This window comes from Micropterus salmoides, unplaced genomic scaffold, assembly GCF_014851395.1.
Source record: "Micropterus salmoides isolate LMB-PRFRI ecotype aquatic unplaced genomic scaffold, ASM1485139v1 Ms_hic_scaffold_18, whole genome shotgun sequence".
In the NCBI taxonomy this organism is placed as follows: domain Eukaryota; kingdom Metazoa; phylum Chordata; class Actinopteri; order Centrarchiformes; family Centrarchidae; genus Micropterus; species Micropterus salmoides.
Genome location: NW_024040928.1, coordinates 18637751 through 18662558, shown reverse-complemented (window position 1 = coordinate 18662558; position 24808 = coordinate 18637751). Strand labels below are relative to the sequence as shown.

At 38.6% G+C, this 24808-nt stretch overlaps 2 protein-coding genes across 2 annotated transcripts; both read right to left on the bottom strand.

Annotated features, from left to right (window-relative positions):
* Positions 1 to 1597: 1597 nt before the first annotated feature.
* On the bottom strand, positions 1598 to 7188 carry matn3a (matrilin 3a). The gene is made up of 4 exons (XM_038727549.1): positions 6944 to 7188; positions 3359 to 3934; positions 2164 to 2289; positions 1598 to 1764 (listed from the first exon to the last, which is right to left on the bottom strand). The coding sequence occupies exons 1-4, from the start codon at positions 7107 to 7109 to the stop codon at positions 1598 to 1600; spliced, it is 1035 nt and encodes a 344-aa protein (XP_038583477.1). The 5' UTR covers positions 7110 to 7188.
* A 1384-nt stretch (positions 7189 to 8572) lies between these two features.
* On the bottom strand, positions 8573 to 19200 carry laptm4a (lysosomal protein transmembrane 4 alpha). The gene is made up of 7 exons (XM_038726844.1): positions 18976 to 19200; positions 16281 to 16401; positions 14461 to 14537; positions 12910 to 13032; positions 10391 to 10486; positions 10070 to 10168; positions 8573 to 9519 (listed from the first exon to the last, which is right to left on the bottom strand). Exons 1-7 carry the CDS (start codon positions 19102 to 19104, stop codon positions 9445 to 9447), a joined length of 720 nt encoding a protein of 239 aa, XP_038582772.1. The 5' UTR covers positions 19105 to 19200; the 3' UTR covers positions 8573 to 9444.
* Between the last annotated feature and the right edge of the window lie 5608 nt (positions 19201 to 24808).

Sequence of the window (24808 nt, the reverse complement as noted above, 5' to 3'; positions counted from 1 at the left end):
ACATATGTGGCACTGAAATGTAATGTTATACAAGAGAGACTAATAGAATGCCTCTTTGTATCTATAGAAACATATTTGAGAGTGATATGTCAATTCTCACAGTTGTGTCACAAGGTTTCATAACGATACAAAGTGGGATTTCTTCATCGTTCATGATAATAATTTTTTTATTCAAGGGAATTTATTGAGGGAATGGTTTCTTTCTTACAAACAAATGCATGTTCAGCCTACAATTCTTCTTAGTTACAATCCTTAATATTGTGCAACATGTGTTTAACTATTTATTAAAGTATAGTAGTGTTGTATTGCCATATTTTAAGCTGTAGCCATCCAATGTATTCAAAGTCTGTCATTACTTGTCTATATAGTAGTTTTCACAGTTAGTGGCAGAGTCTGCCATTCCCACACTGGATTGAAATTGCTTTGCACACTGAATTCACAGGGCACGATGCATGCATGTGATCCAGCATGAGAGCACTGTTTAAACTTTACTGATATCAGCTTCAGCTACAGCTGTTTAGCCTCACAAGATTATGTTAGAAAGTATAATTTCACACGTCATTTTTAACCTCTATTTAAGAACTGAACAATACTAGAGTGTGCATAACAACCTCTTTTGTGATTATGTTATTGCCCAATTTGTCTGCTTGGTTACATTTTTATTTTTTATTCATTTAGGCCATCTCATAACACTCACAGAAGATTAACATTCATAATCCGTGACACATAATACAATTTGTAACAATAAAACATTTGATAGTTAAATTGTTGTAAATGAGATTTAATATGCAAACGTATTTAATGTAGGAAACATTTTACTGATTGAATGCTTTAGAGCATAAAATAATTTTTCTATTAAAATCAATTACTAATTAAATCCAATTAGACATTTTTATAAAAACCACTATATACAATATTTAACTTTGTACAAACAGGATACAAAACATACATAATACAGTACAGGAGAAGCAAAAATAATACTTGTTCTCTTTGGTTATTATAAATCACACTATGTTCATATAGGTGTTTAGAGAAAATAGTGTAAATAGCTTTTACAGCAGTTTCAAAAAATTGCATTCAATGTTTATTCAATTCCTAGATTAACTGCAGGTATTGTTACTTAACAATCAGTAACTTGAGGGATATCGGTTTATGAATCACAGCTTCACTCGGTGTGTGGTTGAAATCCATGCAGTAGTTATGGGAGGATGAATCACAGGAAGCGCGTGTCCATGTCCAGGAATCAAACCAACTAGCTGTCTCTGCTGAAAGTAAATAAACAAAAGGGTCAAACTGTGTGGTGGGTGGCAGGCTTTTACTACAAATCATCCCAGAAAAGAAAAGCTGCCAAAACCTACCAGTGCGTCCAGCTCTAAGCACGGCCCACCATGTTCTCCAGGCGATCTATTCTCTCAGACACGTTGGCTAGTGAGACCAGTCAAGGAAATTCTTTTGCAAACACATTTACAGGCGCAAGTGAAAGATGGAAACAGAATGAGAAATGGCGGTCATATCGCTCTCTTAAACATATACAAGACACACTGTTAAGTTATATTCCAATAACAGTGCCAGCAGGTAGAAATAAGCAGCTTTCCCCTCAGTGAAATGTGTTACAGAGAATGTTTATAACAAGATGACTTCCATCTGAAACAACAGGAAGGATATGCTTGGCTGTGAGCTCCTGGATGGCGGCCTGTGTCTGCTTCTGGAAAACCAGCCTGGCTTCACATTTACAAGGATCCTCCACCACCTCCACCTTCACCTCTTTATTGGGAGAAAGCAAATTTCACATCAGTGTAACAGAGAGTGAAAAAGCACACAGAATCCCACCCACTCTACTTTTTTCCAACTAGGCTGCTGTTCAAGAACAAGTAAAGCATGAATAGAAACACATTTTCCAAGACATTCTACTGTAGTAATTTACCAACGCCATATTGCCACAACAATATTACAATACAATTATAGGGAATCAGTTAAACAAATGCTACAGTCAACACTCAATTACAGAGTCACCAGTTGGTTGTCATGCTGATGAAGCCCTGCTTAGAAGCTAAACACAGACCGCACACTACTTTTAAAGCTTTTACACATATATTTTTTTGGCACTTGAGCAGCATTAATATCACAGCAAACAAAGTCACATTTGCTACAGTATGTTCTTACGTTTCAGGGAACATGTTTTCGTGTCAGCATTCAAGATATAACCGTTCCTGCACTTGCAGTAATAGGAGGCGTTGCTGTTGACACATATGTGTTCGCACTCATGTCCAATGGCACAGGGGTCCAGACCTAGTGTAAACCAGGATTAGGGGATGGCAGTGTCAAAATAGCAGCATGGATACAGTTTCATTTGCTACAATACAGTATATTTATAGGTAGGTAGCATGTGATGGGCAAGGTAATGCTCTGCAGATTGCAAATCCAAATTTTTTTTACCGCTTACAGTTGTTTTTGATTCAATTTATAATTTATTTTTTGCTTGTACAAGTTCAAATAATGATGTTTGAAATCTTTTCTCAGGTGTTTGTTCTTGACCACATGTCACTTGCGGTGGAAAACTTGGTCCTTTCACACACCTTCACCACATCTCAGCCAAGGTCTAAGCTACCTGCTTAGGTTCACTGTGTGTTGGACAACACATTTAAAATCACAGGACCCTGAATTACAGTGGCAATTACATGTACAAACTATTTCATGAGTAAACATGAAAACTATTCAAGTTTACAGCAGAACCTCATTTCTCCAAATCTTTGAAGTTCTTGGACGGCTAAATCTCTGGAAATCTGTAATTCAGATGGACATTTTCACACATTGCACCAGCAGAGTTTTTGGAATCAATGTCCATGTAGACAGACGTGTGTTATGTGTTTTGACCAGTGTAAAATGCGCAGGTTGTTTTATTAGAATGTGTATTTTCGTCCTTATTGCATTAATCTGGACGCCTTCTTTTCCAGATTGATTTGAAAAAGTGAGGTTCTATTGCACATTTAAATCATTACGAATAAAAAGGGATACTTTCAAAGCAATCACCATAATGATGCTTTGCTTGCAAAACAAATGACTAATGATCCCCAAAAACATTTTTTGCTTTTAAAAAAAGAAGCTGAAAGTTTAGGGCTTCAAGGCCCCAAGACTTTACTCGGGTATAACTTTGCGACTACAAGCAGGTTCTAGCGCCAACATCTGCAGTCCATGTGGGGGTTGAGAGCATCTGGCCTTTTCAGAGTTTATAATTCACCAATAACACATGATCCACAATCTGCAAAAACACCCCATGTGGACTGTAGGTGCCCCTTACTTTGGAACTAGAACCAGGGTTAATGGTGGGAAGAATGTCTCGCAGGTCTCTTTGTCCTACCGCACAGGGTCTCCCTGAACTTGGAGGTGAGCTTCTCGATAACGCCGTAGGTCTCCACATAGAAGACGTGGTCCTCCAAAGGGATGCTTGCCATCAGTTGCAGGGAGCGCATGTCGGCACGGTCCACCCCAACAGCGTAGATCTCAATGCCTGCGGCCCGAGCTGCAGCAGACACTTCCTCCACCTGGTCTTGAGGTCTACCGTCTGTCACAATGATGGCCACCTTGGAGATGTTCCTGGAGCGAGGTCGGGCTCCAGACTGCTCGGTGAAGGCTTCATTCATTGCACTCTTGATGGCGAGGCCTGTCATGGTGCCGGAGGCCAAGGGATCGATGCGGGAGATGGCTTTCTTTATGTTGAGTTTGTTGATGTGGTCTTTGAGCTGGAACTCGATCTTGACCTTGCTGGCATAGTTGACCACAGCCACTCTGGTGGCGTCTGTGCCCACGTCCAACGTGTCGACCATGTCAGCCAGGAATATTTTCACCTTCTCAAACTCACCAGGACGCACGCTGCGAGAGCTGTCAATGATGAAGACCAGATCCAGGGGACGGCTCCTGCACTGAGAGTCTGTCTCTGGTGATCAACCAGAGGATTAAATCCATTTAATACTAAAAACTCAGTTCATTATTCAGCGAAAATGTCAAGCTTGTTGGTTAAACTGCCACAAAGTTAACAATCAAGAACAAAACACAAGACACTTTGGGATGCACGCGTTCTAATGTTAACAAAAGGAAACTGTTGTGCATCACTGCAGAGGAACAATAAAAGGTTGTGGTTTTGGTGAAATGATATAGTATGCCATAAAACATACTGTATCATTTCAGTGGTCCAACAGTCCATCAGACACGTATCATAGCAATTATCCTTTTATTTCATTTTCCCAAATGAAAAGAAAGCTTGATGCCCACACATAAAAGTGAAGTAACACCTAAAGATGGGGACAATGTTAGGAGCCCTGCCTGCCTGTCAAATCACATACACACATACTAAACTACATTTCTGCAGTTTAGCGTCAGATCCTTTTTCAAAGCAAAAATATTGACTCTGCTTTTATAAAAAAGACAATGTTTCAAACTTCAAATGCACATTTCAGGGTGGCCTTTTTTAGCTGTCCATAAAGTATGACAACAAACTGGTAATTCAGTCTGTTTAGAAAGCTTACAAAACAAGACCTGAGAATCATGAGAGAGATCGAAACCTGACAATTTAAAACAATTACATTCCTCATAAAAAATGTTTTGAATGTGATGCTTGAATGCCTGATATAAAGGCAGCATTTCCATTCATTTGTGAGTTTTACAGGCTAAACTTTGTTACCTCTGGAAAGAGTCAGGCTAGCGGTTTCTCCCCGGTTCCACTCTTTTCCTATATTTATATTTAACACTCTACATTCTCCGCACGCCCATAAAAGCATTTTTTAATACATCTAACATCTCATATTCCTATGGTGTTTTTGATTGTTCCGTTTTTGTTGTTGTTTTTAATCTCTGAACTTTGCTCGTAATTTCGTTCTACAGTGTACTGTGGAATGACAATAAAGAAATCTTGAATCTTTATGCTAAGCTAACATCCTGACTGGCAGCAGCTTTATAACAGACAGACATGAGAGTGGCATCGATCTTCTCATCTCACTCTCAGCAGGAAAGAGAATAAGTCTATTTTACAAAATGTCGATTTATTCCTTTAAATAAAATTACATCTGCTTGAAGTGGTGGAACAAACAGATCTGACCTGGAAAGCATTGAGGAGCATTGGTTGGATTGGAAAGCAAACCTGACTGGTAATATTCTACCTGTCTCCACAGGACTGATGGTTGTGATGAAGCCGCTTTGGGTACTGACCGGTAGCGTCACAGGGGCTGTGGTCTCCACTGGTGGCACAGTGGTCACCACCACTTGCAGGGTGGTTGTTGCCGGTGCCATTGTAGTTGCTGGCAGAGTTGGCGGCACTGTTGATTCTGGTACAGTTGGGAGTGTGGTAGGGACGTGTACGACTGGTGGCGTTGGTACTGTTGGGTCTGACTTTGTTGGGCATGGACCTTTCATTTTGTAATGGAATGGGCTATTGAACCTTTGATGGGGATGGTGAGCTACCGGTGGAGATAGACCTTTGTATATGTGGTGCATATGTGGTGCCACTGGCCCTTTAAATCTGTGGTGATAGGGCGGCATGGGGACAAAGGGTCTGTGGTAAGTCACTGGGGGAGATAGAGGGATAGGTCGATACACTACCGGTGGAGGAATCCTTGGTGGTTGGTAGTGGTTGTGATACCCTCCTCTATACGTGTATTCACTTCTGTGAACTACAGGGCCACCAGAAAGGAAAAGTGAGAACATTAGTAGGTTGAAAGTCGGTAAACAGAAAAGTTGTGTAAGTTGACATTGTAAAGTAAGTTGTAGTGAAATATATAACAACTGTTGCTCTCTTGAGAGCACAGACAAATTATTAGTTGAAGCATGAGTATAATTTCAGCCATATGGGTCGTTTGTAACAAGCTGGGATTATCCCATGTAGAGCTTGTGAAACACCCAGTCGAGAATTTCATGCATGTTGTGTTTTGGGAAAAGTGTAAAAAAAATCCTGTATTCTACTGGTTAGATTAAACACTTGAAATATCTCCTTTTCCCAGGCCTTAACTTTCTTATTTACCATTTACTAAAATTACGCAAGAATTAAAGATTTACATTACAAAACAATTTGCAAAGATTTGTAAGATTCAAAAAGTCTGAAGTAGCTAGAAAGCAGCGGTGGAATGTTATTAACATTAACATTTACTCAAGTACGATAAGCAGTTTTAAGGTACTTTTACTTCATTTTAGCACTTCCATTTTATACTTTTACTCCACTACATTTATTATAGTTATTACTAATTACATAATATGTATATTACCATAGTAACATTTTACACACAAAACCAACGAACGTTGAGCTTACAATACATTGTCTTAGTTTAAACTACCAAACAGTATATAAAGATGTGACTTGAATACTATGTCAAAAGGCTGCTTACACATACGGCAAATAATCCTTTTACTGTATAATAGTATAACACTTATCAGGACTATCTTTCTGCATAAATAAGTACTTTGTATTTGCTAATAATACTTCTTGTACTTCAGTATTTAAGCAAAAAATGTAATTCATTTATTTGTGATAGTGTTTTTCAGTGGCAGTTCTTGTTCTTAAAGGAGCAATATAACAATGTAAAAATACTCCATTGCAAGTAAAGGTCTTGCATTCAAAATCATACTTAATAAAAAGTAAAAAGTATTATCAGCTAAACGTATGTAACGTGAGTGACAAATTATATATATAGGTAAGGTATATATATATAAATAATGAAATGTAGTGACATAAAAATATAAAGTAGACCACTGTACAAATACCTCAAACCTGTAGGCTACTTATTGCAGGCTTGAGTAAATGTAATTACTTTCCATCAGTGGTTCTTTTACACTGTTGTTTACTTCACAAAAATAAAAATATACTTCTCCCACCACTGCCAGAAAGTGGCCTACCAACTAAAACTGCCTTTTGGAAAAAGTAACACTATTTTGGAATACCAGTGTCAGTAAAACTTACTTGCTGGATTCAGGGTCCGGATCGGGGGTCGGCCATTATTTCTGGTTTGTGCGTAGCTTTGTGCGGCTATCAGCTGATGCTCCCCCGCACTGAGGTGGTATGTGGCTAGTACATCAGAGAGCAGCAGTGAGGCGCAGCACCAGAGACTCCAGCGTAAAGACTTCATACCTGCATGCAGACTCCTCCGGTGGTCTGTCCGGTGCCTGCTCTCAGTCTCAGAGGGTCCTGCTCGGCTCAGCTGGGGTTCTGACTGCCTCCACGCATATGAGGGGCTCTCAGTCTAACACGTCAAACCGTCTGTCCAATCCAAAGGTGGGACATGACCTCACAGCAGGAGACAACAGTCCGGATTATATCGATAAATGTATATAAATCCAATTTGATTCAGGGCCTTATAGAGGATTTTACAGTTTCTCCAATTAATTTTAAGATTTTGTGGTATCAAAGTTGGTTAAAGTAGTTCAATTAAAAAATATTACGTCCAAACATAGGCTACTGAAATCAGCTTAGAAACTATATTTTTTATAATATAATATTTTGAAATCACAGAATGTCCCAAGAAGCTATAAACCCCCAAATTCACTACATAAATAAATAAAATACGGAGGACACAGCCCCATCCTCAGTGACAGTTTTATCCGTGTTTGCCATAGGTGGCTAAAAGGTGATTTAAGTTGTTAGAGCAACACGCTGATCTTGTACTTCATCATTTAAGTCATTATCGAAAAGTTAAGTATTTCCATCCATCGTCAACCGCGTATCCTGCGGACAGGGTCGCGGGGAAAGTATTAAGTATTTAAGCAACACAAAAGGTGTTTTATTCCCCTCTCCGCTTTGCAACATGAGTGGCAATTTTAGTTGAACCCAGTACCTTTCATGTCCCTGGCAGGTTAATTATCTGTCTGAGGAGGCTACACTTTGGAAAACATTTGAGATTACAGGCCCAACAGACGTTACCACAAGAATTTTTAGGCTTTAAGAAGTGAAGTCAGTCTTCTTTAAGCAACATCTGGTCTTGGTGAATACCAAATGTTGTGACAGAATAACGATTTAAAATGATCTAAAGATTGTAATTCACCAACCAGTGTGGAGCTTGTAAAAGAAAAACAACATCACATCTTGTTACTTTTTGCACAGGTTATAGATTAGATTATATATATATAGATTATTTGCAATGGAAGAGCTTCTTCTTTAGACAGTGTTTGGGGAATTTCTTCCTATTGACTGTTTAAACATGGCTACACGCACCTAACACAATAAAGCAAACCCTCTCAAATCTCTCCACATACTTTACTGTGTTGAAAGTGCTCCGTGATAAACGTTTTCATTCTCATTTCTGAATGAAATCATACAGTTTCAAAATTTATTCCCGACCTCAGAACCAGCAGTTGACAATTTATTATAATTCAGTTAACAATTTCAAGATCCATTTAGTATCCCTAACAGCTACTTTTCAGCCTACATGGCTAAAATGCAGATGAACATCATGTGATATAATTGAAAAGCTCCAGAACAGCTGTTTGAGCTTGATGGGAGATTGTTTTTCTCATACCGACAGCCCTTTCGCTATTAACCTCTCTTTTGACTTTACTTCAGCATACCTGACATGAACAAAAAAACATGACGATATCAATGGTCTGAAACGTTTAATGAAGTCAAATGCTTTTTCCACAAGGATAAAATCATATTACCAGTAAAGTAATGGGGGGTGGGGGTTGCCGATAAGCATGCAACTACTAACGTTCACACGACTAGCAAGTTTGCTCCAGATGTCAGGTGAGAAAGAAGCAGAGGAAATGATCCATCATGTGTGCCCTCTGCTGTCTCTCAGTCTATTCACTAGCTTTGCTAACACATCAGGATAGCAGAGAGTGAACAAATCGTCAGGGGTGGCGGTGAACTGAACCACAGCAAAGCTAAATAAATAACAGACAAAAAGAAGTGCTACAGACGCCATTCAAGACTGAGTTGGAATAGTCTATATGTTAACAATTAGAGGGTAAAGAAACACAATTCAACAATAAGGGCTATAATAAGCGGATTGTCATAATAGTTTTTTTTCCCACACTTTATATATCAATTTATAGATAGGATGGTGCTGGATTGATGATAGCATTTCAAGCAATTAAATTTTCACATATATCCCTTTCACTAAGACATAAAAAAGGCCAGGAGGGGAGGGCTGGTAGCTTCCGTTGCCTTTTAAACATTCCATTCATTCAGTCATTTCACAGTCTTTCCCACCTTTCTCCTCTCACACCTCCAGGATATATAGACACTCTGTAGAAATACAGTGGGTAAGGTTAAACAAAACATTTTCAGTGGCCTTACACATAACACAGTTGGTCATGTGGGGAGGGGGGGGTGTAAGGGCGTAATGGTGTTCAGAAAGGGTTAGTGAAGGAAGGTAGGAATGCATATGGTGGTGTGTGTGTGTGTGTGTGTGCGCGCGTGCGTATGTGTGCATGTATGTTTGTGTGTTTTGGCAACAGGGCTGGTGCTTAAGCAGGCATGTAAGGGGGAGGTGGTTCCTTCTCTGGCATCTTCATTGCCATCTCGTAAGTGGGCAGGATGTACTAGAGAAGAAAGAGGAAATAAAACAAAGTCTGGTTAGAGTCACTGTGCAGAAAATCTGCATGGAAGTTCTTCACCGTGATTAAAGACGAGCCAAATCTCGCTATTTGAAATATTGGACACAGCGGATATGTTACAAACAAGAAAGAAAATCATATTCTGTGGGTCAGACTTTCAAAGAATTGGAATCGGCCGAGAAAATTGCTTTCGGTGCATCTCTATTTTAAAGATTAAATTAATATTTTTCTTGTGAAAATTGGTTAAACCTGGAAATGATGAGCCTTAAATAGTGTATTATGAATCTTTCTTCATTTAGCTGCTAACTGTTTTTCCCCCCTGACATAGTAAATACTTAACAGATACTTATTCAACACTTGTCCAGTTTTGTTTTTTCAGACTGTCAGTGTGTGGATGGGACACCACCTGTTGGCTAAACTTCAGCATTACATGTTTCGGCATCTGATAGACAGCATCAGGTGTGTTTTTGTGAGTCGATACTACTCATAAAACCTGTAACGGTCAATCAGAGAGTGTCTGAGGCAGCTTGAATACCTGGGGAGGGGTCTCAAAGGCAGGGTAGACAGCAATCTCTGGCATGTTCCTGTTGTTGATGTACTTGTAGCAGTTCCACACACAGTTGATCAAGTAAGACTAGAACAGAGAGTTTTATGGTTTATTCAGGCTGTGTGACAGTCAGTAAACAGCTCGTTAAACCAGTGTCTTTTTTCCACTTAAAAGAAGACAAGAAGACATAAAAATAGGACAGACCCATGTAAAAAGAGCTCTTCTCTGATCACATTAGATTTATTTTACTTTAGAGGGACATCAATTAACCAACACACTGAATAAACCAGGTTTTACTGTGAATTTTACCTTGAGGATGATGAGAAAGGCAAAGAAGACCAGTACAAAGAGCAGCAGACAGCTGGAGTCCAGAGAGAGGAGGTTGTCTTTATACGGGAAATCCGGCTGAGGAAGAAAAGAACCGACAGAACGTCAGATAATCTATAACACCCCTTCTTACTTATTCAACTCACAGAACTATCAACGCTGCAGAAAAAAAACCTTAATGATCTCTCGCAGCAAAATGTTGGGGAGGGACTATATTTAAAAAAAAATAGTAGATCATGTACTTTATGTTTTCTGTGAGATTTTTACACAAAACATAATGCAATGTAGTGCAAACAGACTAGCTTATCCGATTAGTTCTCCTAACTACTTTAAGGGACACGGACTTGACAGCAGCTCATTTGCTTTCCCCATCTCCCGTTCTCCTCAGTTTCTAGGAGAATTGTATTCTAAAATGTTTCCTCTTGAAGGTGGACACAACAAACTGTTGTACAGTCATATGACTGACATTAATATTAGAATAACTTTGCTCCTTTACATCAGTGATTCTCAAAGTGGGGTCCAGGGACCCTCAGGGGTCCTTCAGGATCTCCAGGGTGTCCCCAGCAAAATCATTAATTTTCACTATAATTACATCCATAAGTCACACAATGACAGAAAGTATGATTATTTGGGTTTTTATACACTTTCTATTTTTCTTACAACAAACTAGAACTGCAAGCAGTTATAAGCAGGGTCCAAGCCTCCTGGCGCAAGCTGCCCCCCCCGGCCCCGCGGAGGGGGGGGCATTAACATTAAACTAAAAGTATATTGTTAATTTAATAGTAAACTTTAAGTTTGATATTAATATATTCATTATGTTACTATATTCAATATAATTTCATATAATAGTATATAACTTGCACTAGTATAATATTAATTCAAATTACAGCTGTTTCAGTTTGGGGTTGTTTTTCATTCATTAACTTCGTGCAAGAAAAATGCTCTAGGCTACATGATAGTCTCCAACCTTGATTTTGGGCAGGCTACTAACTTGTCAATAATCATAACCGTTTAAGAAGATTAAGAACATTTATATAGTTTGTTGCAGCACGCTCTATCCAGGCTGTGATTGATCTGTTCACAAAAAGTGAGACTGACGAGAGCATCGGCTTTATGAAAGGCTTAATGTGTTTTAATAAAAGGCACTGATTTAGCTAAATAGCCGGCTAACGTTAGCCAAACCCCACGCTCTTCCGATTCCGCTGCTGGCGGCGCATCTCGCTCTTGTTTTTTCTCGCTCTGTGGCCACTTTGTGTTCAAAGTGGCCACAGAGCAACTGGCCAACCGGGTTAAGCCCGTTACTCCTGATCGCCACTCCGACTATGTTTTGGATGATTAACATTGCGGGTCCGGCGGGGTGGGAAATTACGGTCTTTTTAATGGCCTTAATTTTCGCAAAATTGATTTATCCTTTTTAAGACTTTTTAAGACCCCGCGGACACCCTGCTGTAGTAAGGAGACCATGCTGAACAATTCGGCACTGGTTTCATGTGAGTGTGACTTGTGGTTATAGAGGAACAATTTTCTTGGATTAGATAGCACCCCCTAGGGGCGAGTTGCACCAAATTTTGCACAGGCCCTCAGGGGGGCGTGCCACATTAACGCTATAATTTGGTGTCGATCGGCCATTCCAAAGCGAAGATATGACATAATTTCCTGTTAGTAACGTTTTTCGCAAGCGTTTGCTAGCATATAATTGCAACATTTTTTGTCGGATCAAAATTTCCTCTACAAACTTTCATCAGCTTGGTCCAGAGATTATCCATGCCAAGTTAGGTGTCGATCGTACTTGCGGCTTCGGAGGAGTTAATATAAATAGGTTTTGCAGTTTTCGCGATGTAAGTCTAGGCGGAAATGGGCGTGGCCTATACCACGAGATTCAGCTCGATTCCCCAAACGCGTGGATATAAGGTTTTTGATATCTGCCTTCGTAGGAGGGAAGTTCCTAGCCCTTGCTTATAGCGCCCCCTAGAGGTAGAAGTGTGCGGATTTTTGCGCCCGAGTTACGTGCAGTGAACTGGACCTACCCTAGGAGTTTCGCGTCCCTAGCAGTTACCGTCTAGGCCGCAGTATGAGTTTTATGCACGGAAGAATAAAAAAAAATACAAATGAGAATGAAAACAATAGGGTTCCCAGCCGCTTCGCTTTACTGGGAACCGCAATGCCTTGCCTTCGCGGGTTCCCAGCTCACTTCGGGCTTGGACCCCTAAATATCAAAAAGACCCTGGGACAAAATCTTATCAAATGGGGGTCTGTGGTGTAAGTTGTGTCAGTTTAGGGGTCCTTCATGTGAAAAAGTTTGAGAACCACTGCTTTACATAAACTCTGGTATTTTTTGGTAACATTTGGTAAAAATGAAAACGCTGTGGTTTAATTAACAATTTAAAAAACATATTCTGCTGTCAGGATTCTCTGAGGTAAGATAAGCACGAGGGCGGTAGCATGATTATCCTAATGTGAACATGGTCAGACTGTGGACTGGTGAGAAAGTTGGCACTAACCAGCTGGTCCAGGTAGTCCTTGATCCTGGGTAGGTAGGTGAGAGAACTGATGGCCACCAGGCAGCTCAGAGCAAAGTCAAACAGCTGGTAGCAGAAAAACGGGATGAGCCAGCCGTCACGATGCTGATAACAAGTGGAGACAAAGTCGTGTTATGAACAAACTCGTCAACTGGGAAGATAAAATTTGAGGTCAGTGTGTACAAGGACTTATTTCCACACTTGTCTTAGATTATCATTCTTGTAAATCTGTATCAAGTTGGTAGGGTCCTCTACAAACTCTAAAGTGGAGGATGCATTCACAGCCTGAACACCAACCAGAGACACTAGTCTACTTAGTATACAATAGTTTCCATTGTTTTAAAGTCTAACATTAGTGTTCCAAGTTTAAAATTCTAACCTTGATTTTCTTGGTTTAAATGTGTAAACTTCCATTTTTCCTTGTTTGAAAACATTTTTTACTTCTGCTCAGGCTGTGACTAAATCATCAGACATTACTGTAACAAATACCTGGAGAAGGTTGAAAATCAGAAATGTCGTCCTTTAATTTGAGTCAATTCACAAGAATCCCTACGTCCGTTCTGGGTGTCTTTTCTACCAATAGGGCTGGACAATAAAACAATAATGATAATTATCGCGATATAGTTTTCCTCAATAACAATATAACAAATGTTCAATAAATGGTTGCTTTAATTCATTTGAATTACAAACAAATTAGCACTTATTTTTTCTTTTAAGATGTTAATTTTGTTAAGGAAAAGGGACTCTTGCATTTTGTAAAAAATAGATTTTTCCTTTAAACTTTAAAGAAATAATGATTTGACATTTATCGTGATAATTATTCATATCGAATTATATGAAAAACATTTTTATATGTTAACAGTTTTGGCCATATCGCCCAGCCCTATCTTCCAAAAGCTAAAAGTACTGAATATCTATATATTATATTGTATATTATCATCAACATTTAGGGTATTTCATTGGGACACTACGGCGTCACTGCACCACTATACTGTATTGGAAAAAGGGAATCTACTACTGTTGTCTGGGAGCATGTACTTGCACAGCTAAAGCATAACTTTTGCGGCAGACTGCCGACATGCACAATGCACCCAGCCCGCAGATGTGTGTCATACTTTAACTGTGCAGTCATCCATCATCAACTAGCAGCTTAATGCAGGGCCGGGTCAAAAGGCTATCAAACCTGTCAGTCTTGAGGCCATCAGGCAGGCCTGTGAGGTAAAGATGACAGGCAGTGAGACCATAGCATTGCACACTACACTCTCACTGCATCAGGATTCTTTTGAACATCCAGATAAAATATACTGTGGTAAAAAACAAAAACAAACAGGGGACGGTGCTTTGGTATTTCTTGGTTTGTCTTGCTGGTGCCGATATGATACAACTTGAAAGCAATGGTTTTTTTTATTTTTTTATGGATGCACATTCTGGGATTACATATTTGCATAAGAACCCATGACAGTGCTTTAAATAAAGCCCATGCTGTCAAGATAATCATTTTTAAAAAGCACTATATCCACTGTGCACACTTACAGTAATGGCTCCATACACCATCATGGCACTGATAGTGAGCATCAGCAGAGAGATGGCAAATCCAACACAGGCATTCTCTGTATGAGAAAAAGTGAGAGTAAATAAAGTGACCAAATGCAGGCAAAGATTTATTTTAGTTGAACTTTAACTTTAACCTTAACCGTTAATGTATTTATCAGTGTGAATTAATGTATATTTGCCTGTTCTCTTTGAAGCAGCGGTGCTCTGGGGAGCATTAAACCTCTGCCTCTCAGCTGCGTAGTGTCGGTAAAGACTCAATGAAACTCAGTCTGGGATAATTAAAAGGCCTGCCTTTCATTTCCTCTTTTCTCTCAGTCTCTCGGTTCCTCAAACTGTTCTGCCTGTTGCACTGGAGAAATTGTGCTTGTGATAGCTTCTGCAGCGAAGCGGTCCAAATATGTTTTATGATTGATCACCTGTTTTATTATATTTCAATTTAATACTGTAACAACTTAAAATATATACAGTAGACATACTTTGCCTGACTTCCATATGGTCCATATTCAACAGATCAACTTGTGTATGAAACTATCTGTCAAGAGCTCAACTTTAAGTTAATGAAAACAAAATGGCTAGGCTGAAGCTCTGGTATTCATCAAATTATGAATATGAAAAAGGGCCTGTATGTTGGAGTTTATGAAAATAATATTTTAATTGTGTGTAAAACAATGTTGAATCTTTATGGATCAGGTCTAAACTGTTCTATTTAATGGATGCACATCAGTGTGTTGTTCTATCTATATTTAGTTTTAGGTTTATGATTGGACAGGGTGTGTCAAGGAAATGCTATTTCACATCAAATGTCCACAAAAAGTGAGCAGTTCTAAAACACAGTCTACTCACAGCCTCCTCTTCTTTTCTTCTAAATAAATCTGCTAAATTTACTCAAATATGCCATCATTGGTCTATAAAATATACAAAAACCTTAAATTACAGGTTTCTTAAGCTATATGTGACCTCTTCAAAGTGCGCGTTCTGTCCAATTCAAAAGTCCCAACCCCAAAGATATTCTGTTTACTTTGACATAAGATAAAACAGTTAACTGTAATTAACATTTGACAAATACCATGTTCCACTCTTTATCAGTTTAACAGCTTTTAAACATGGCCTGAAATGTGGAATTAAATGAGTGCAGCCTGATGAAGCTGCACTAACATGCTAACGTTGCCTCCGCAGGCATGGACAACCTCCACCGCTCTCTGTGCTGGCATGAGCTTGCTGTGGGAAGGTCAACCCACCACGGTTGTTTCCCCTCGTCTCCCGCTGAGTCACTGTTTCAGAAAAATGGAGAGGCCTTCACCATGCCAACTAACAAATCAACCGCCAGCTAGAAAGAAAGGCCACTCTTGATAGTCCTGCCAGCCCTGGCACACATAAAAACAAATAACTAGCACAAAGATTAATCCTTCAGGAAATACAAAAGGAACAATACCAGTGACGCAACACCAATAACAACATTTTCAAACAACATCTACACAGCACAGCAGTGTTCTGTTGTCCTCATGAGTTGTTTAGTTTTGCAGTCAGTGGGGAGTTGTGCTCCCTGTGGAAGATGAATCACAAGTCAACCTCAGCATAACAGCAGCGCATGGCTTAGTGAAAAAAGCAGCTACACACTTCTAAATCCCATGCACAGAATATTTATTCAGTCATGTTTCAACATGGAATTAAAAGGCCCACCATTATGCATGTGTTGATGTGTAACTGCTTGATAATCTAAATATAACCCATTTCAATATTTTTATAATGCAGTTTGTTCGCCCTTACAGTAGTTTCTTTTCAGTGATTTAAGTACTTACCAGACATCCTGTCAGAGGCAAAGTAATGGTCGATGACCTCATACTGCAAGTCAATGGTGGGCACGTTCTCTGGGTGGGTCACTGCTACAGTCAGCAGGATGCCCATTAACAGGTTCACTACCTGAGGGGAGAAAGGAAAAAAATAAAAAAGGACTTTAGACCTACTTTTGCTTGTCTTAGCACATTACTTAAGGAATCCTTTACTAAATTAACAACAACATTTGCCAAATATTGTTTGGAAGATGTTTCGGATTGAAATCCTCCCTTACAGGCAGCCATCAGTTTCAGTTCATGTCAATATTATAGGAAAATCAACTTGCAGAGACATGATTGAGATAAGCAATATTACAGCAAATAGCAAACAATCACCCTTTTTGGCAAGATTTCTTTATCATCATGTGGGAATGGAGTCATGAGGACTAATAATAGTGAAAAAGAAATTACACATAGTGGCATGGACTGAAAGTTATGGTTAACTGGAGCGTAGAAACATCATATATGCTAGTGGTTCACTGATGTGTTTTTCAATGGCCGTTGGTGATATTTAGAGAGCAGGGCTGCCGATGGCTTATATATAATGTTTTTTTTTGTTTGTTTGTAGGCCTCGTGAGTTAAGGTATCAGCCGATGCGGATTATCTCAAAAGGCCAGATATCGGCTCTGATAAATTGGCTGACTATGCTATGAAAAATGTTTGTTATTTGAATTTGACATGATATACTCAGTGGGACAAGGCTTTCATCAAAATGCTATGCTTCTGAGAAGAGGAACTAAAAACACCCAACAACCAAGAATGACCTCAACAAAACAAAACATTTTTATCAGGTTGTACATCAACACCACCATCGAACAAAACTGAGACTTCTGCAAAGAATTACCCGCCACAGCCTTTTCACCTTTCTGCCTTCTGAGAAGAGACATAGAAGTTTCAGCTGCTGCACTACCAGACTGCAGAGAAGCTTTTCCCACTAAGCTATCAGACTTAAGCTCAAATTCATCCTCAGCACTGCTCCATTGATCACAGTTTATTTCCATTTACCATTTGTATAATTGCTTCTGTATTAATGTATATTGTCTGCTTTGTAGCAGGAGGGAGTTACAAAACTCAATTTAACTATACAACTTGTTATATTGTGACAAATAAATGTACCTACCTACTGATTGAACTGCAGACAAGTCTTGTGTAGTGGCAGGCCACTTGTGTTTAACTGTTTGTGTTCTGACAATTTCAAGGAGGGTGTTGGGAAAGCATCAATTATCTAACTGGTACAACTGGGTGAACTTTTATCACAACCCTAAACCAGTAAAGGTAGACTTGGCGTACGGGAAAGAAGTCTCACCTGTCTGACCATCAGGTACCATGATTAGTACTGTAGTATTATCTTTCAACAATTGTGTTGTCCAGGTTGGACTTTCTGTTTCACAGCATGTTTCAGGTTTGACAAACGTTTCCTGAAATACTGTAAATAAAGTAAGTACAAGAGATAAACAGTGTACTGGATTTTTTTGTTTGCTTCCCAGGAATTGTGTTTAGTTGTTGTTTTCTTTGCAACTGTCTTAGACACTTAAGAGAGACTTTGTCATTCAACTGCACATTCACAATGTTAATACCCACCCACTATGGCGTTAGTGTCATTGGTGCAAGGGACAATTTCTCAAGATCAGTCCTTCAAAACAAAGTAACAAATGCACAAATAAAATTAATAAAATATTCACAAGAATAACTACAATGTCAAAAGTTTTTTTTTTTTTTAATGCCAACACTTTAGGCTGCATATCCAAGGGCTTTTGTCATTTTATTTGAAGATGTATGTTTTGTGATCTCGCCTGTTGGCACCATGCACATCATCACCACTTTTAAATTTGCTTTCCTGGAAATAGAGGAACATAGCTCACGTGTTTTATATCAGCTTTTGTCAAGACTGCACTCAAAGCATTTCAAAATGCAATCAAAAACAGAAAAATGTCTTATATGAGGTGTTGAAACCATTCAGCTGAGAGTTGAATGAGAGTGAAAGAAATGTTTAGAGAGCAACTTTAACAAACAGTTAACGTTAGCTAATGCAGCGTGCCTATGAAATACACTTCCTTAATTTTCACTACATGTATAATCTAAATTACATTACACAACATAAAAAAGGTTTAAAGATGCGTCGCTTTTTAGCAAATCGTGTTACTGCGATCCTTTAACGTTATAAGTTATTCGAGCTTGATCTGACAACCGTTATGTTAGCAGGTCTACGGAACGTCGGTTGTAGCGCTAACTTACATGCCATTAAGTCACAAATGTTACATGTTTTAAACCTTCAGATCCTACCCAGGTTCATGTGACATGGTTTTTATATCAGTTTTGTAGCCGCATTTTCAAGGTTGGGCGAGTTGTATCGACAGAAACACTCAGCTAATGAAACCAAAAATGATAGCAGGCTATTGCTAACGCTAGCTTTCTGATAGGTTAACTCGTCGTGTAACCATGCAACGGAGACAAAACTGACAACTAGCTAACATTAGACAAAATAATAATAATAATAATAATATAATAATAATAATAATAATAATAATAATAAGTACATTCTCAGAAGTCGCTGTGTCTGGTTGACATTCATTATGTAACTTGCTACTTTAGCGAACTTACCACAATTAATAGCACAGCTAGCTAATGTTAGCTCGTCCCCCCCATCAACCATTTTACGTACCATGTACCATGTACCCAGGATGATGGTCCCCGTCCGGACATGGCAACATCCACAACACCTGGTGGTGTACAGTCTGTCTCGACTAGGCTTAAAATGATGCATGTCCTCCACAAGTGTAGGAAGAAACATCGGAAGAGCTGGTCGTGAAGGAGAAAAATCTTCACAGCATCAACAGTCAGCGAAGCAACACTGAGGAACGCCTACCACTTCCCTGTCGGCCTGCGCGACACCGCGGATAAAAACAAACGCTCTGACGTGGCGGAAAAGGCGGGGACAAGAGACTTGACGTTGAGGGACAGGTGTCTGAACCAATGGCCGTGAAGAAATTACAAGCACACCCAAAATGCTTCAGTCCTTTTCAAGCTAGACAAAATTCCTCAATAAATAGAAAAGGTATCCTCCCCCAAAATACTCCACTTAATAGCTTTGAATTGCACCAGGGTCTCAGATCTTCAGGGGTCCCGGAAGCCCCATGTTTATAGTGGGGCAATTAACTTTCAGTAATTCAATTATTTGCAAATTTACTTGTTTGATACTGTACCACCACTGCTGTAAAGCAAATTATAAGGCAATATTTACATAATTGACCTAATCTTGAGGCCCCTTGAGGTTGATTTATTTGCCACATTAAAACGGGTTGTAAAGTGAAATTTAGTTTGGAACTCCCTTATTCAGTATATAAATAAATAAACTAAATTCAATGAAGCACTGCTGAGGATGAATTTGAGTTTAAAAGACACTCCTATCTTATCTGAAGGCAGCAGGGTGAACAGACTCTGGCTGGTGTGGGTACAGTCTAATATCTTTTGGGCTCTGCATAAGCCTCCGTAAGCATCTGACCTCACCGATATCACTGATAATTGGGAGACAGGTACCAATGATCTTCATAGCAGTTTTAATCCCATGCCAGTTGGTGATGTTTTCAGTCAGGATGTTTTCTATTGCTCCTCTGTAAAAGCTGACAAGAACTTGGCACGGGAATTTTGCCTTCTTAAATTTGGAAATGCCATGAGCTAAAAGCCATTTTTTTATTATTTAACTTTACATTGTGCTTAGATGGTGCATTTTATCAATTAGCATTGCACTTAATCATTTTACCTCATTAGACATACAACACAATGCACAAAGAGCGGGAGAAACAACAGGCTGAGAGAGTGGGGGGCCTGGAGCTCATTCTTGCCCTTGGGCCCCTGTTGAGTTGATGTAGCTCTGATAATAGATAATAAACTATTTACACATGTTATCACTGTCATCAACAGTTAGTTCAATATTTGCTCATAAAGCATAAAAAATGGACTGAGGATAAACTGGTTATAAAGGTTATTTAATCACAATTACAAAAATACTATAATTTCATGGCACATAACAAAATAACATTACATAGCAGCTGATCATCATTACCTAATCATTGTCACTTACACTTTATATACACCCTTGAATGAGTTCATTCATATAACATAGATTATTTATCTACATGTAATTGGGGATAACGCTGAGGTTTCCCTACTTAACAAAGGGAATCAAACATTTTTGGTACAACCAGGGCTGTAGCCAGGATTTTAGAAGTACAGAGATCATTCAGCTTTGAAAGGCCTTTTACAGCAGAGAGCATTTTGACTTGTCATAGTAGGAAAAGCACGGGTGTTACCATTAAAAATGTCTCTGTTCTATTCAAGTGTCCCAGTAAGCCACGGCAGAGTGACATAGAGCCAACATGTACAATCTGAAAGTGAAGCAGCTTAATGGAATTCAACCAGCATTCATTTTATTATTCACCCCTGCGCTTTTCTTACCGGGACATGTCATAAATGTCTTACATGAAAAAGGGCTTTCAAGGGTTTTCTGTACATCCTCACACTGCCCTGAGAAGAGGTCTTATCAGGCATAAGCAACTGAATAGATGTTAAAGAGAATCCTTCATATTTATTGCAGAAATATAAATAAACTGTCAATGAACAACATCAGATCATTACATAAAGTGCTGATTGCCCATGCTGCCCAGAAGGGGGGGGGGGGGGGGGGGCAATTTACAGTCAGCATGGCTGTAGAAAGCAAACAATGTTTTTTTGTGGACAGTTAAACAACAACTTCTTGTCTTTTTGGTTTGTGATAATCTTCATCTCAACCCCTCTGCTGGCCCAGAATATATCCTCCATCATTTTTCTTGTGCCATTTGTAGATTAGTATTGCTACCAGTGCAGCTGCAATTAGCCCTCCTGATACTCCTCCTGCAATAACACCTGTAAACATAAACATAAATTACAGAGATAGAATACAAATCACAGGGTATCACTGTCAAATTCAGTGTAGCCTAACCATTTGGCAAAGTACCTGCAACAATATCTTTGTTCCCCAGGAAACCTTTGCTGTTTTCCAAAAGAATAAATCCCGATCCGCTGTCTTTTGCAGGCCAGTGTGCACTGTCAAAGGGCAGGACCGGAGAACCCTGAAGACAAAAGAAGGAACAGCTGCATAAGTTTATCTCCTGCTCTGCCATCCACATTATAAGGTGAAGAAATAGTGAGACTCATGAAAACAAGTCATGTGCCATACATGGAAGGAATTCTTTGCTCCATGTCCTGTGTTTGCTGGAAAAACATCTTTGCTGCTGAGGTCATCCTGGATGTTACCTGATAAGACTGCAAACAGAGAGCATGAATATATTGGCTGTGTGGGTTTGAAAAGAAACAATGACATGAACAACGCATACAATGTTAACTGGATCATAGCAGCAGTCATTGTGCATGGTTCTCAGAATTACCTTGGCCTGACCAGTCCCCTGAACCGGAGCTGTCCAGGTCATATCCTGATCCCTCCATGTCTTCAGGAAGGGCAGAAAACTAATTTCACAGTGAAAAAGGAATGAGGATATTTTAATTTGCAGGCCACTGTTGCGCCACAACACTTCCTGTCTTGTTATCAGACGTGAAAACAGGCAAGAGGTGAAGGAAGTGTAAAGGTATTTTCCTTGAGAGGACAATAAAGAAATGAGTCCCACTGAAGTAACACAATAACACAATTGTTACCACCAATAAGGTGCAATGAGTAGAAAACATAGCTCGAATTAAATGGTAAAATTACTCCACCCATTTGACAAAGCAAGTCTTTTGTTAGCAATTTGGACTCAACACTTTCATTGTTTAGTATTTACAGTTTCAGTGAGAACAGCCCTGTAGCAGCTCAACATGATCCATGTTCCACTATCAAGTTGCATTTACAGTTCACATCTATTTAAAAAGAAAACTAAACTGAATATTAACACGCTAAACTCATTGATGGGGACTAAATGGCCTGTATCTACCATAACCAATATACTTTACTACCTTTGAAGCCTACAGGAGGTGAATACTCCAAATGATACTCCATAGATTGGGTGGAGCGCGGTGAAGGAATGCTGCTGATTACTCAAGACTAAAGGCTCTGTGCATTCAAAACAGTCAGTTATACTGTAAACAACCCCGCCAGAAGATAAAATGGCCCTTAGGTACTTCCTGGAACAGGGGATATTATTAGGTTGCATCCATACTGAGTGTTCTGCCCAGCTGAAAGATTTGTCAGGCAGTACAAATGCGTAACAGTAAACCTTGTGTTTGTGCTTATAATTGATCCTAATGGACCAATATATTAAGTTCTACATTTAGCATGTGCAGCGAGTGTTGAGAAGTTACTTTTGTACAAGAGAACATGATGCTTCGGTTTCCTCCCATTGACCACAGACATGAGTGCAAGATGAACAAAAACACCAAATATTCTCTGATTCCAGCTTTTATGAGGATTTGCTGCTTTTCTCTTCAGTATAAACTGAATATCTGCAGCTTTTGGGCTCTGGAAAATAGTGATGTGAACTTTCAATTTAAAGAAAAGATTTATCAGTTAGTCTGACAGACTAATCGATAGTACCAAACCCTACAAGCTGGCCAAAATACAGGGGTGGAAAGTAACTAAGTATTGTATTTAAGTAATTTACTTGTGCTTTCAGTATTTCCATTTTATGCAACTTTATATTTCTACTCTACTGCATTTCAGAGGTAAATCTTTCCTCTCCACTACATTTATTTTATGTTTAGACATATTTAACAGCTGTAGTTCGTTACTTTGAGGATCAAGATTTTACTTCAAACATGTTTCTTTTCAACAGTAATGCCTATACATAGTATTTCAAGTAGTTCCACCTCAATTTAACAATCATGGGGTGACTTCCATGTATAATCATTATGCTAATTGGTAGGTGGGTAGGTACATTTATTTTTCACAATATAACAGGTTATATAGTGAAACTGAGATTTGTAACTCCCTTCTGCAACATAGCAGACAATATAAATTAATACAAAACCATAATGATACTTTAACTACATTTTCCTTGTAACATATCTGTACTTTAACTTGACTTTTATTTGTTTTGTTTGAGTGTTTTTACATTGTGGGGTTGCTACTTTTACTTAAGTACTTTTTCCACCATTGAAAATATTGTAATTTTTACTCTACTAGGTTAATTCAGCTATAGTTACTACTGTAGTTACTTTGTGGATTATACATTTTTACACACACTCTGATGTAAGTATATGGTGCATTGTTACAGATTAAACTATGCAGCTTAAATGAAATATAAGTTTATATAAATGCTACTTACATGTTAATGCATCCTTAATAATAAAACAAAATAATATACATAGCCCAATTATATGGGAATACAGTGGAAACAGGGTCATTCTGCATAATTAGTAGCCTACTTGTACTTTTGATGAGTTTTACTTGTAATGAAGTATATTTTATATTTTGCTGTTTCTATTTCAACTAGTTGAATACTTCCCTTACTGCCAACATGGACTGAAATATTAAATATCAATAACATCGATAAGTAATTAGTTTTCTGTCCCTAAATAGCCCCCAAACCATTAGGTGTTTTCAGTAATAAGTCTAAAATCCACCACATTTGAAGTGATGTCCTCTGCTGAAACACACTGTAAAGTAAGTAAGTAAAATAACCCCTGTGAGAGCGACTAATATTTCTACTGAGCGTTAAACATAAAATAGTAGCAAAGAAGAATGAAACTATAAATTAAATTTCTCATAATAAACAACACTCAAAACCCTATAAACAATTAAGTCGTAAAATTAAAGCACCTTGATATTTCGTCCAGTGACGATAACCTTCGTTTAACTTCAGGAAGTAGAAAAAGTACAAGACTGACGTATCAGTTCAAAATGTTTCTTATTAAAAAAAAAAAAAGTGACTTACCAACATATTAACTGGATGTATTATTCCCAAAGCCAAGAAGAGCGAGGCTGTAAAAGATATCCCCATGTTTCAATGTAGTTAGTGTCTACTTTAATTTGCCCTCGTGATCTTCACAGGTGTCTTGTGGAACCTTTAGCCTCTGCCTGGCTGCCTGAAGCCCCGCCCACCAATAAAACTTGAAAAACAAAAATGAAAAAAAAAGCGTTAACTTCAGGTGGCAGCAGTGATTACAGAGGGCTGCTGAAGACAACACTAGTCAAAACAAAATTCTAGAAACAAAATTTCATCTTGAAACCAATTCAAATGTAACAGGCAAACAGAACTTCAATAAATTAAAAGTACTAAACTGAGTTGCAAGAAATTATATTAACGATCACTTACAGTTTAAATTACACTTGTTTAAGGAACAGGAAAAATAATAGATTAAGGTTTATCTATTTACAGAAGGCATGTGGTGGAGGGAAAAAAACTCAGAGCATTTACTTTATTAAAAGTAGAAATACCACAAGAAAAAAGCTCCATTGAGCAAAAGTTCTGCACTGCAAAACATACAAGCACAAAAATGAAAAATTTATGTATTTTTTAAACAGATTC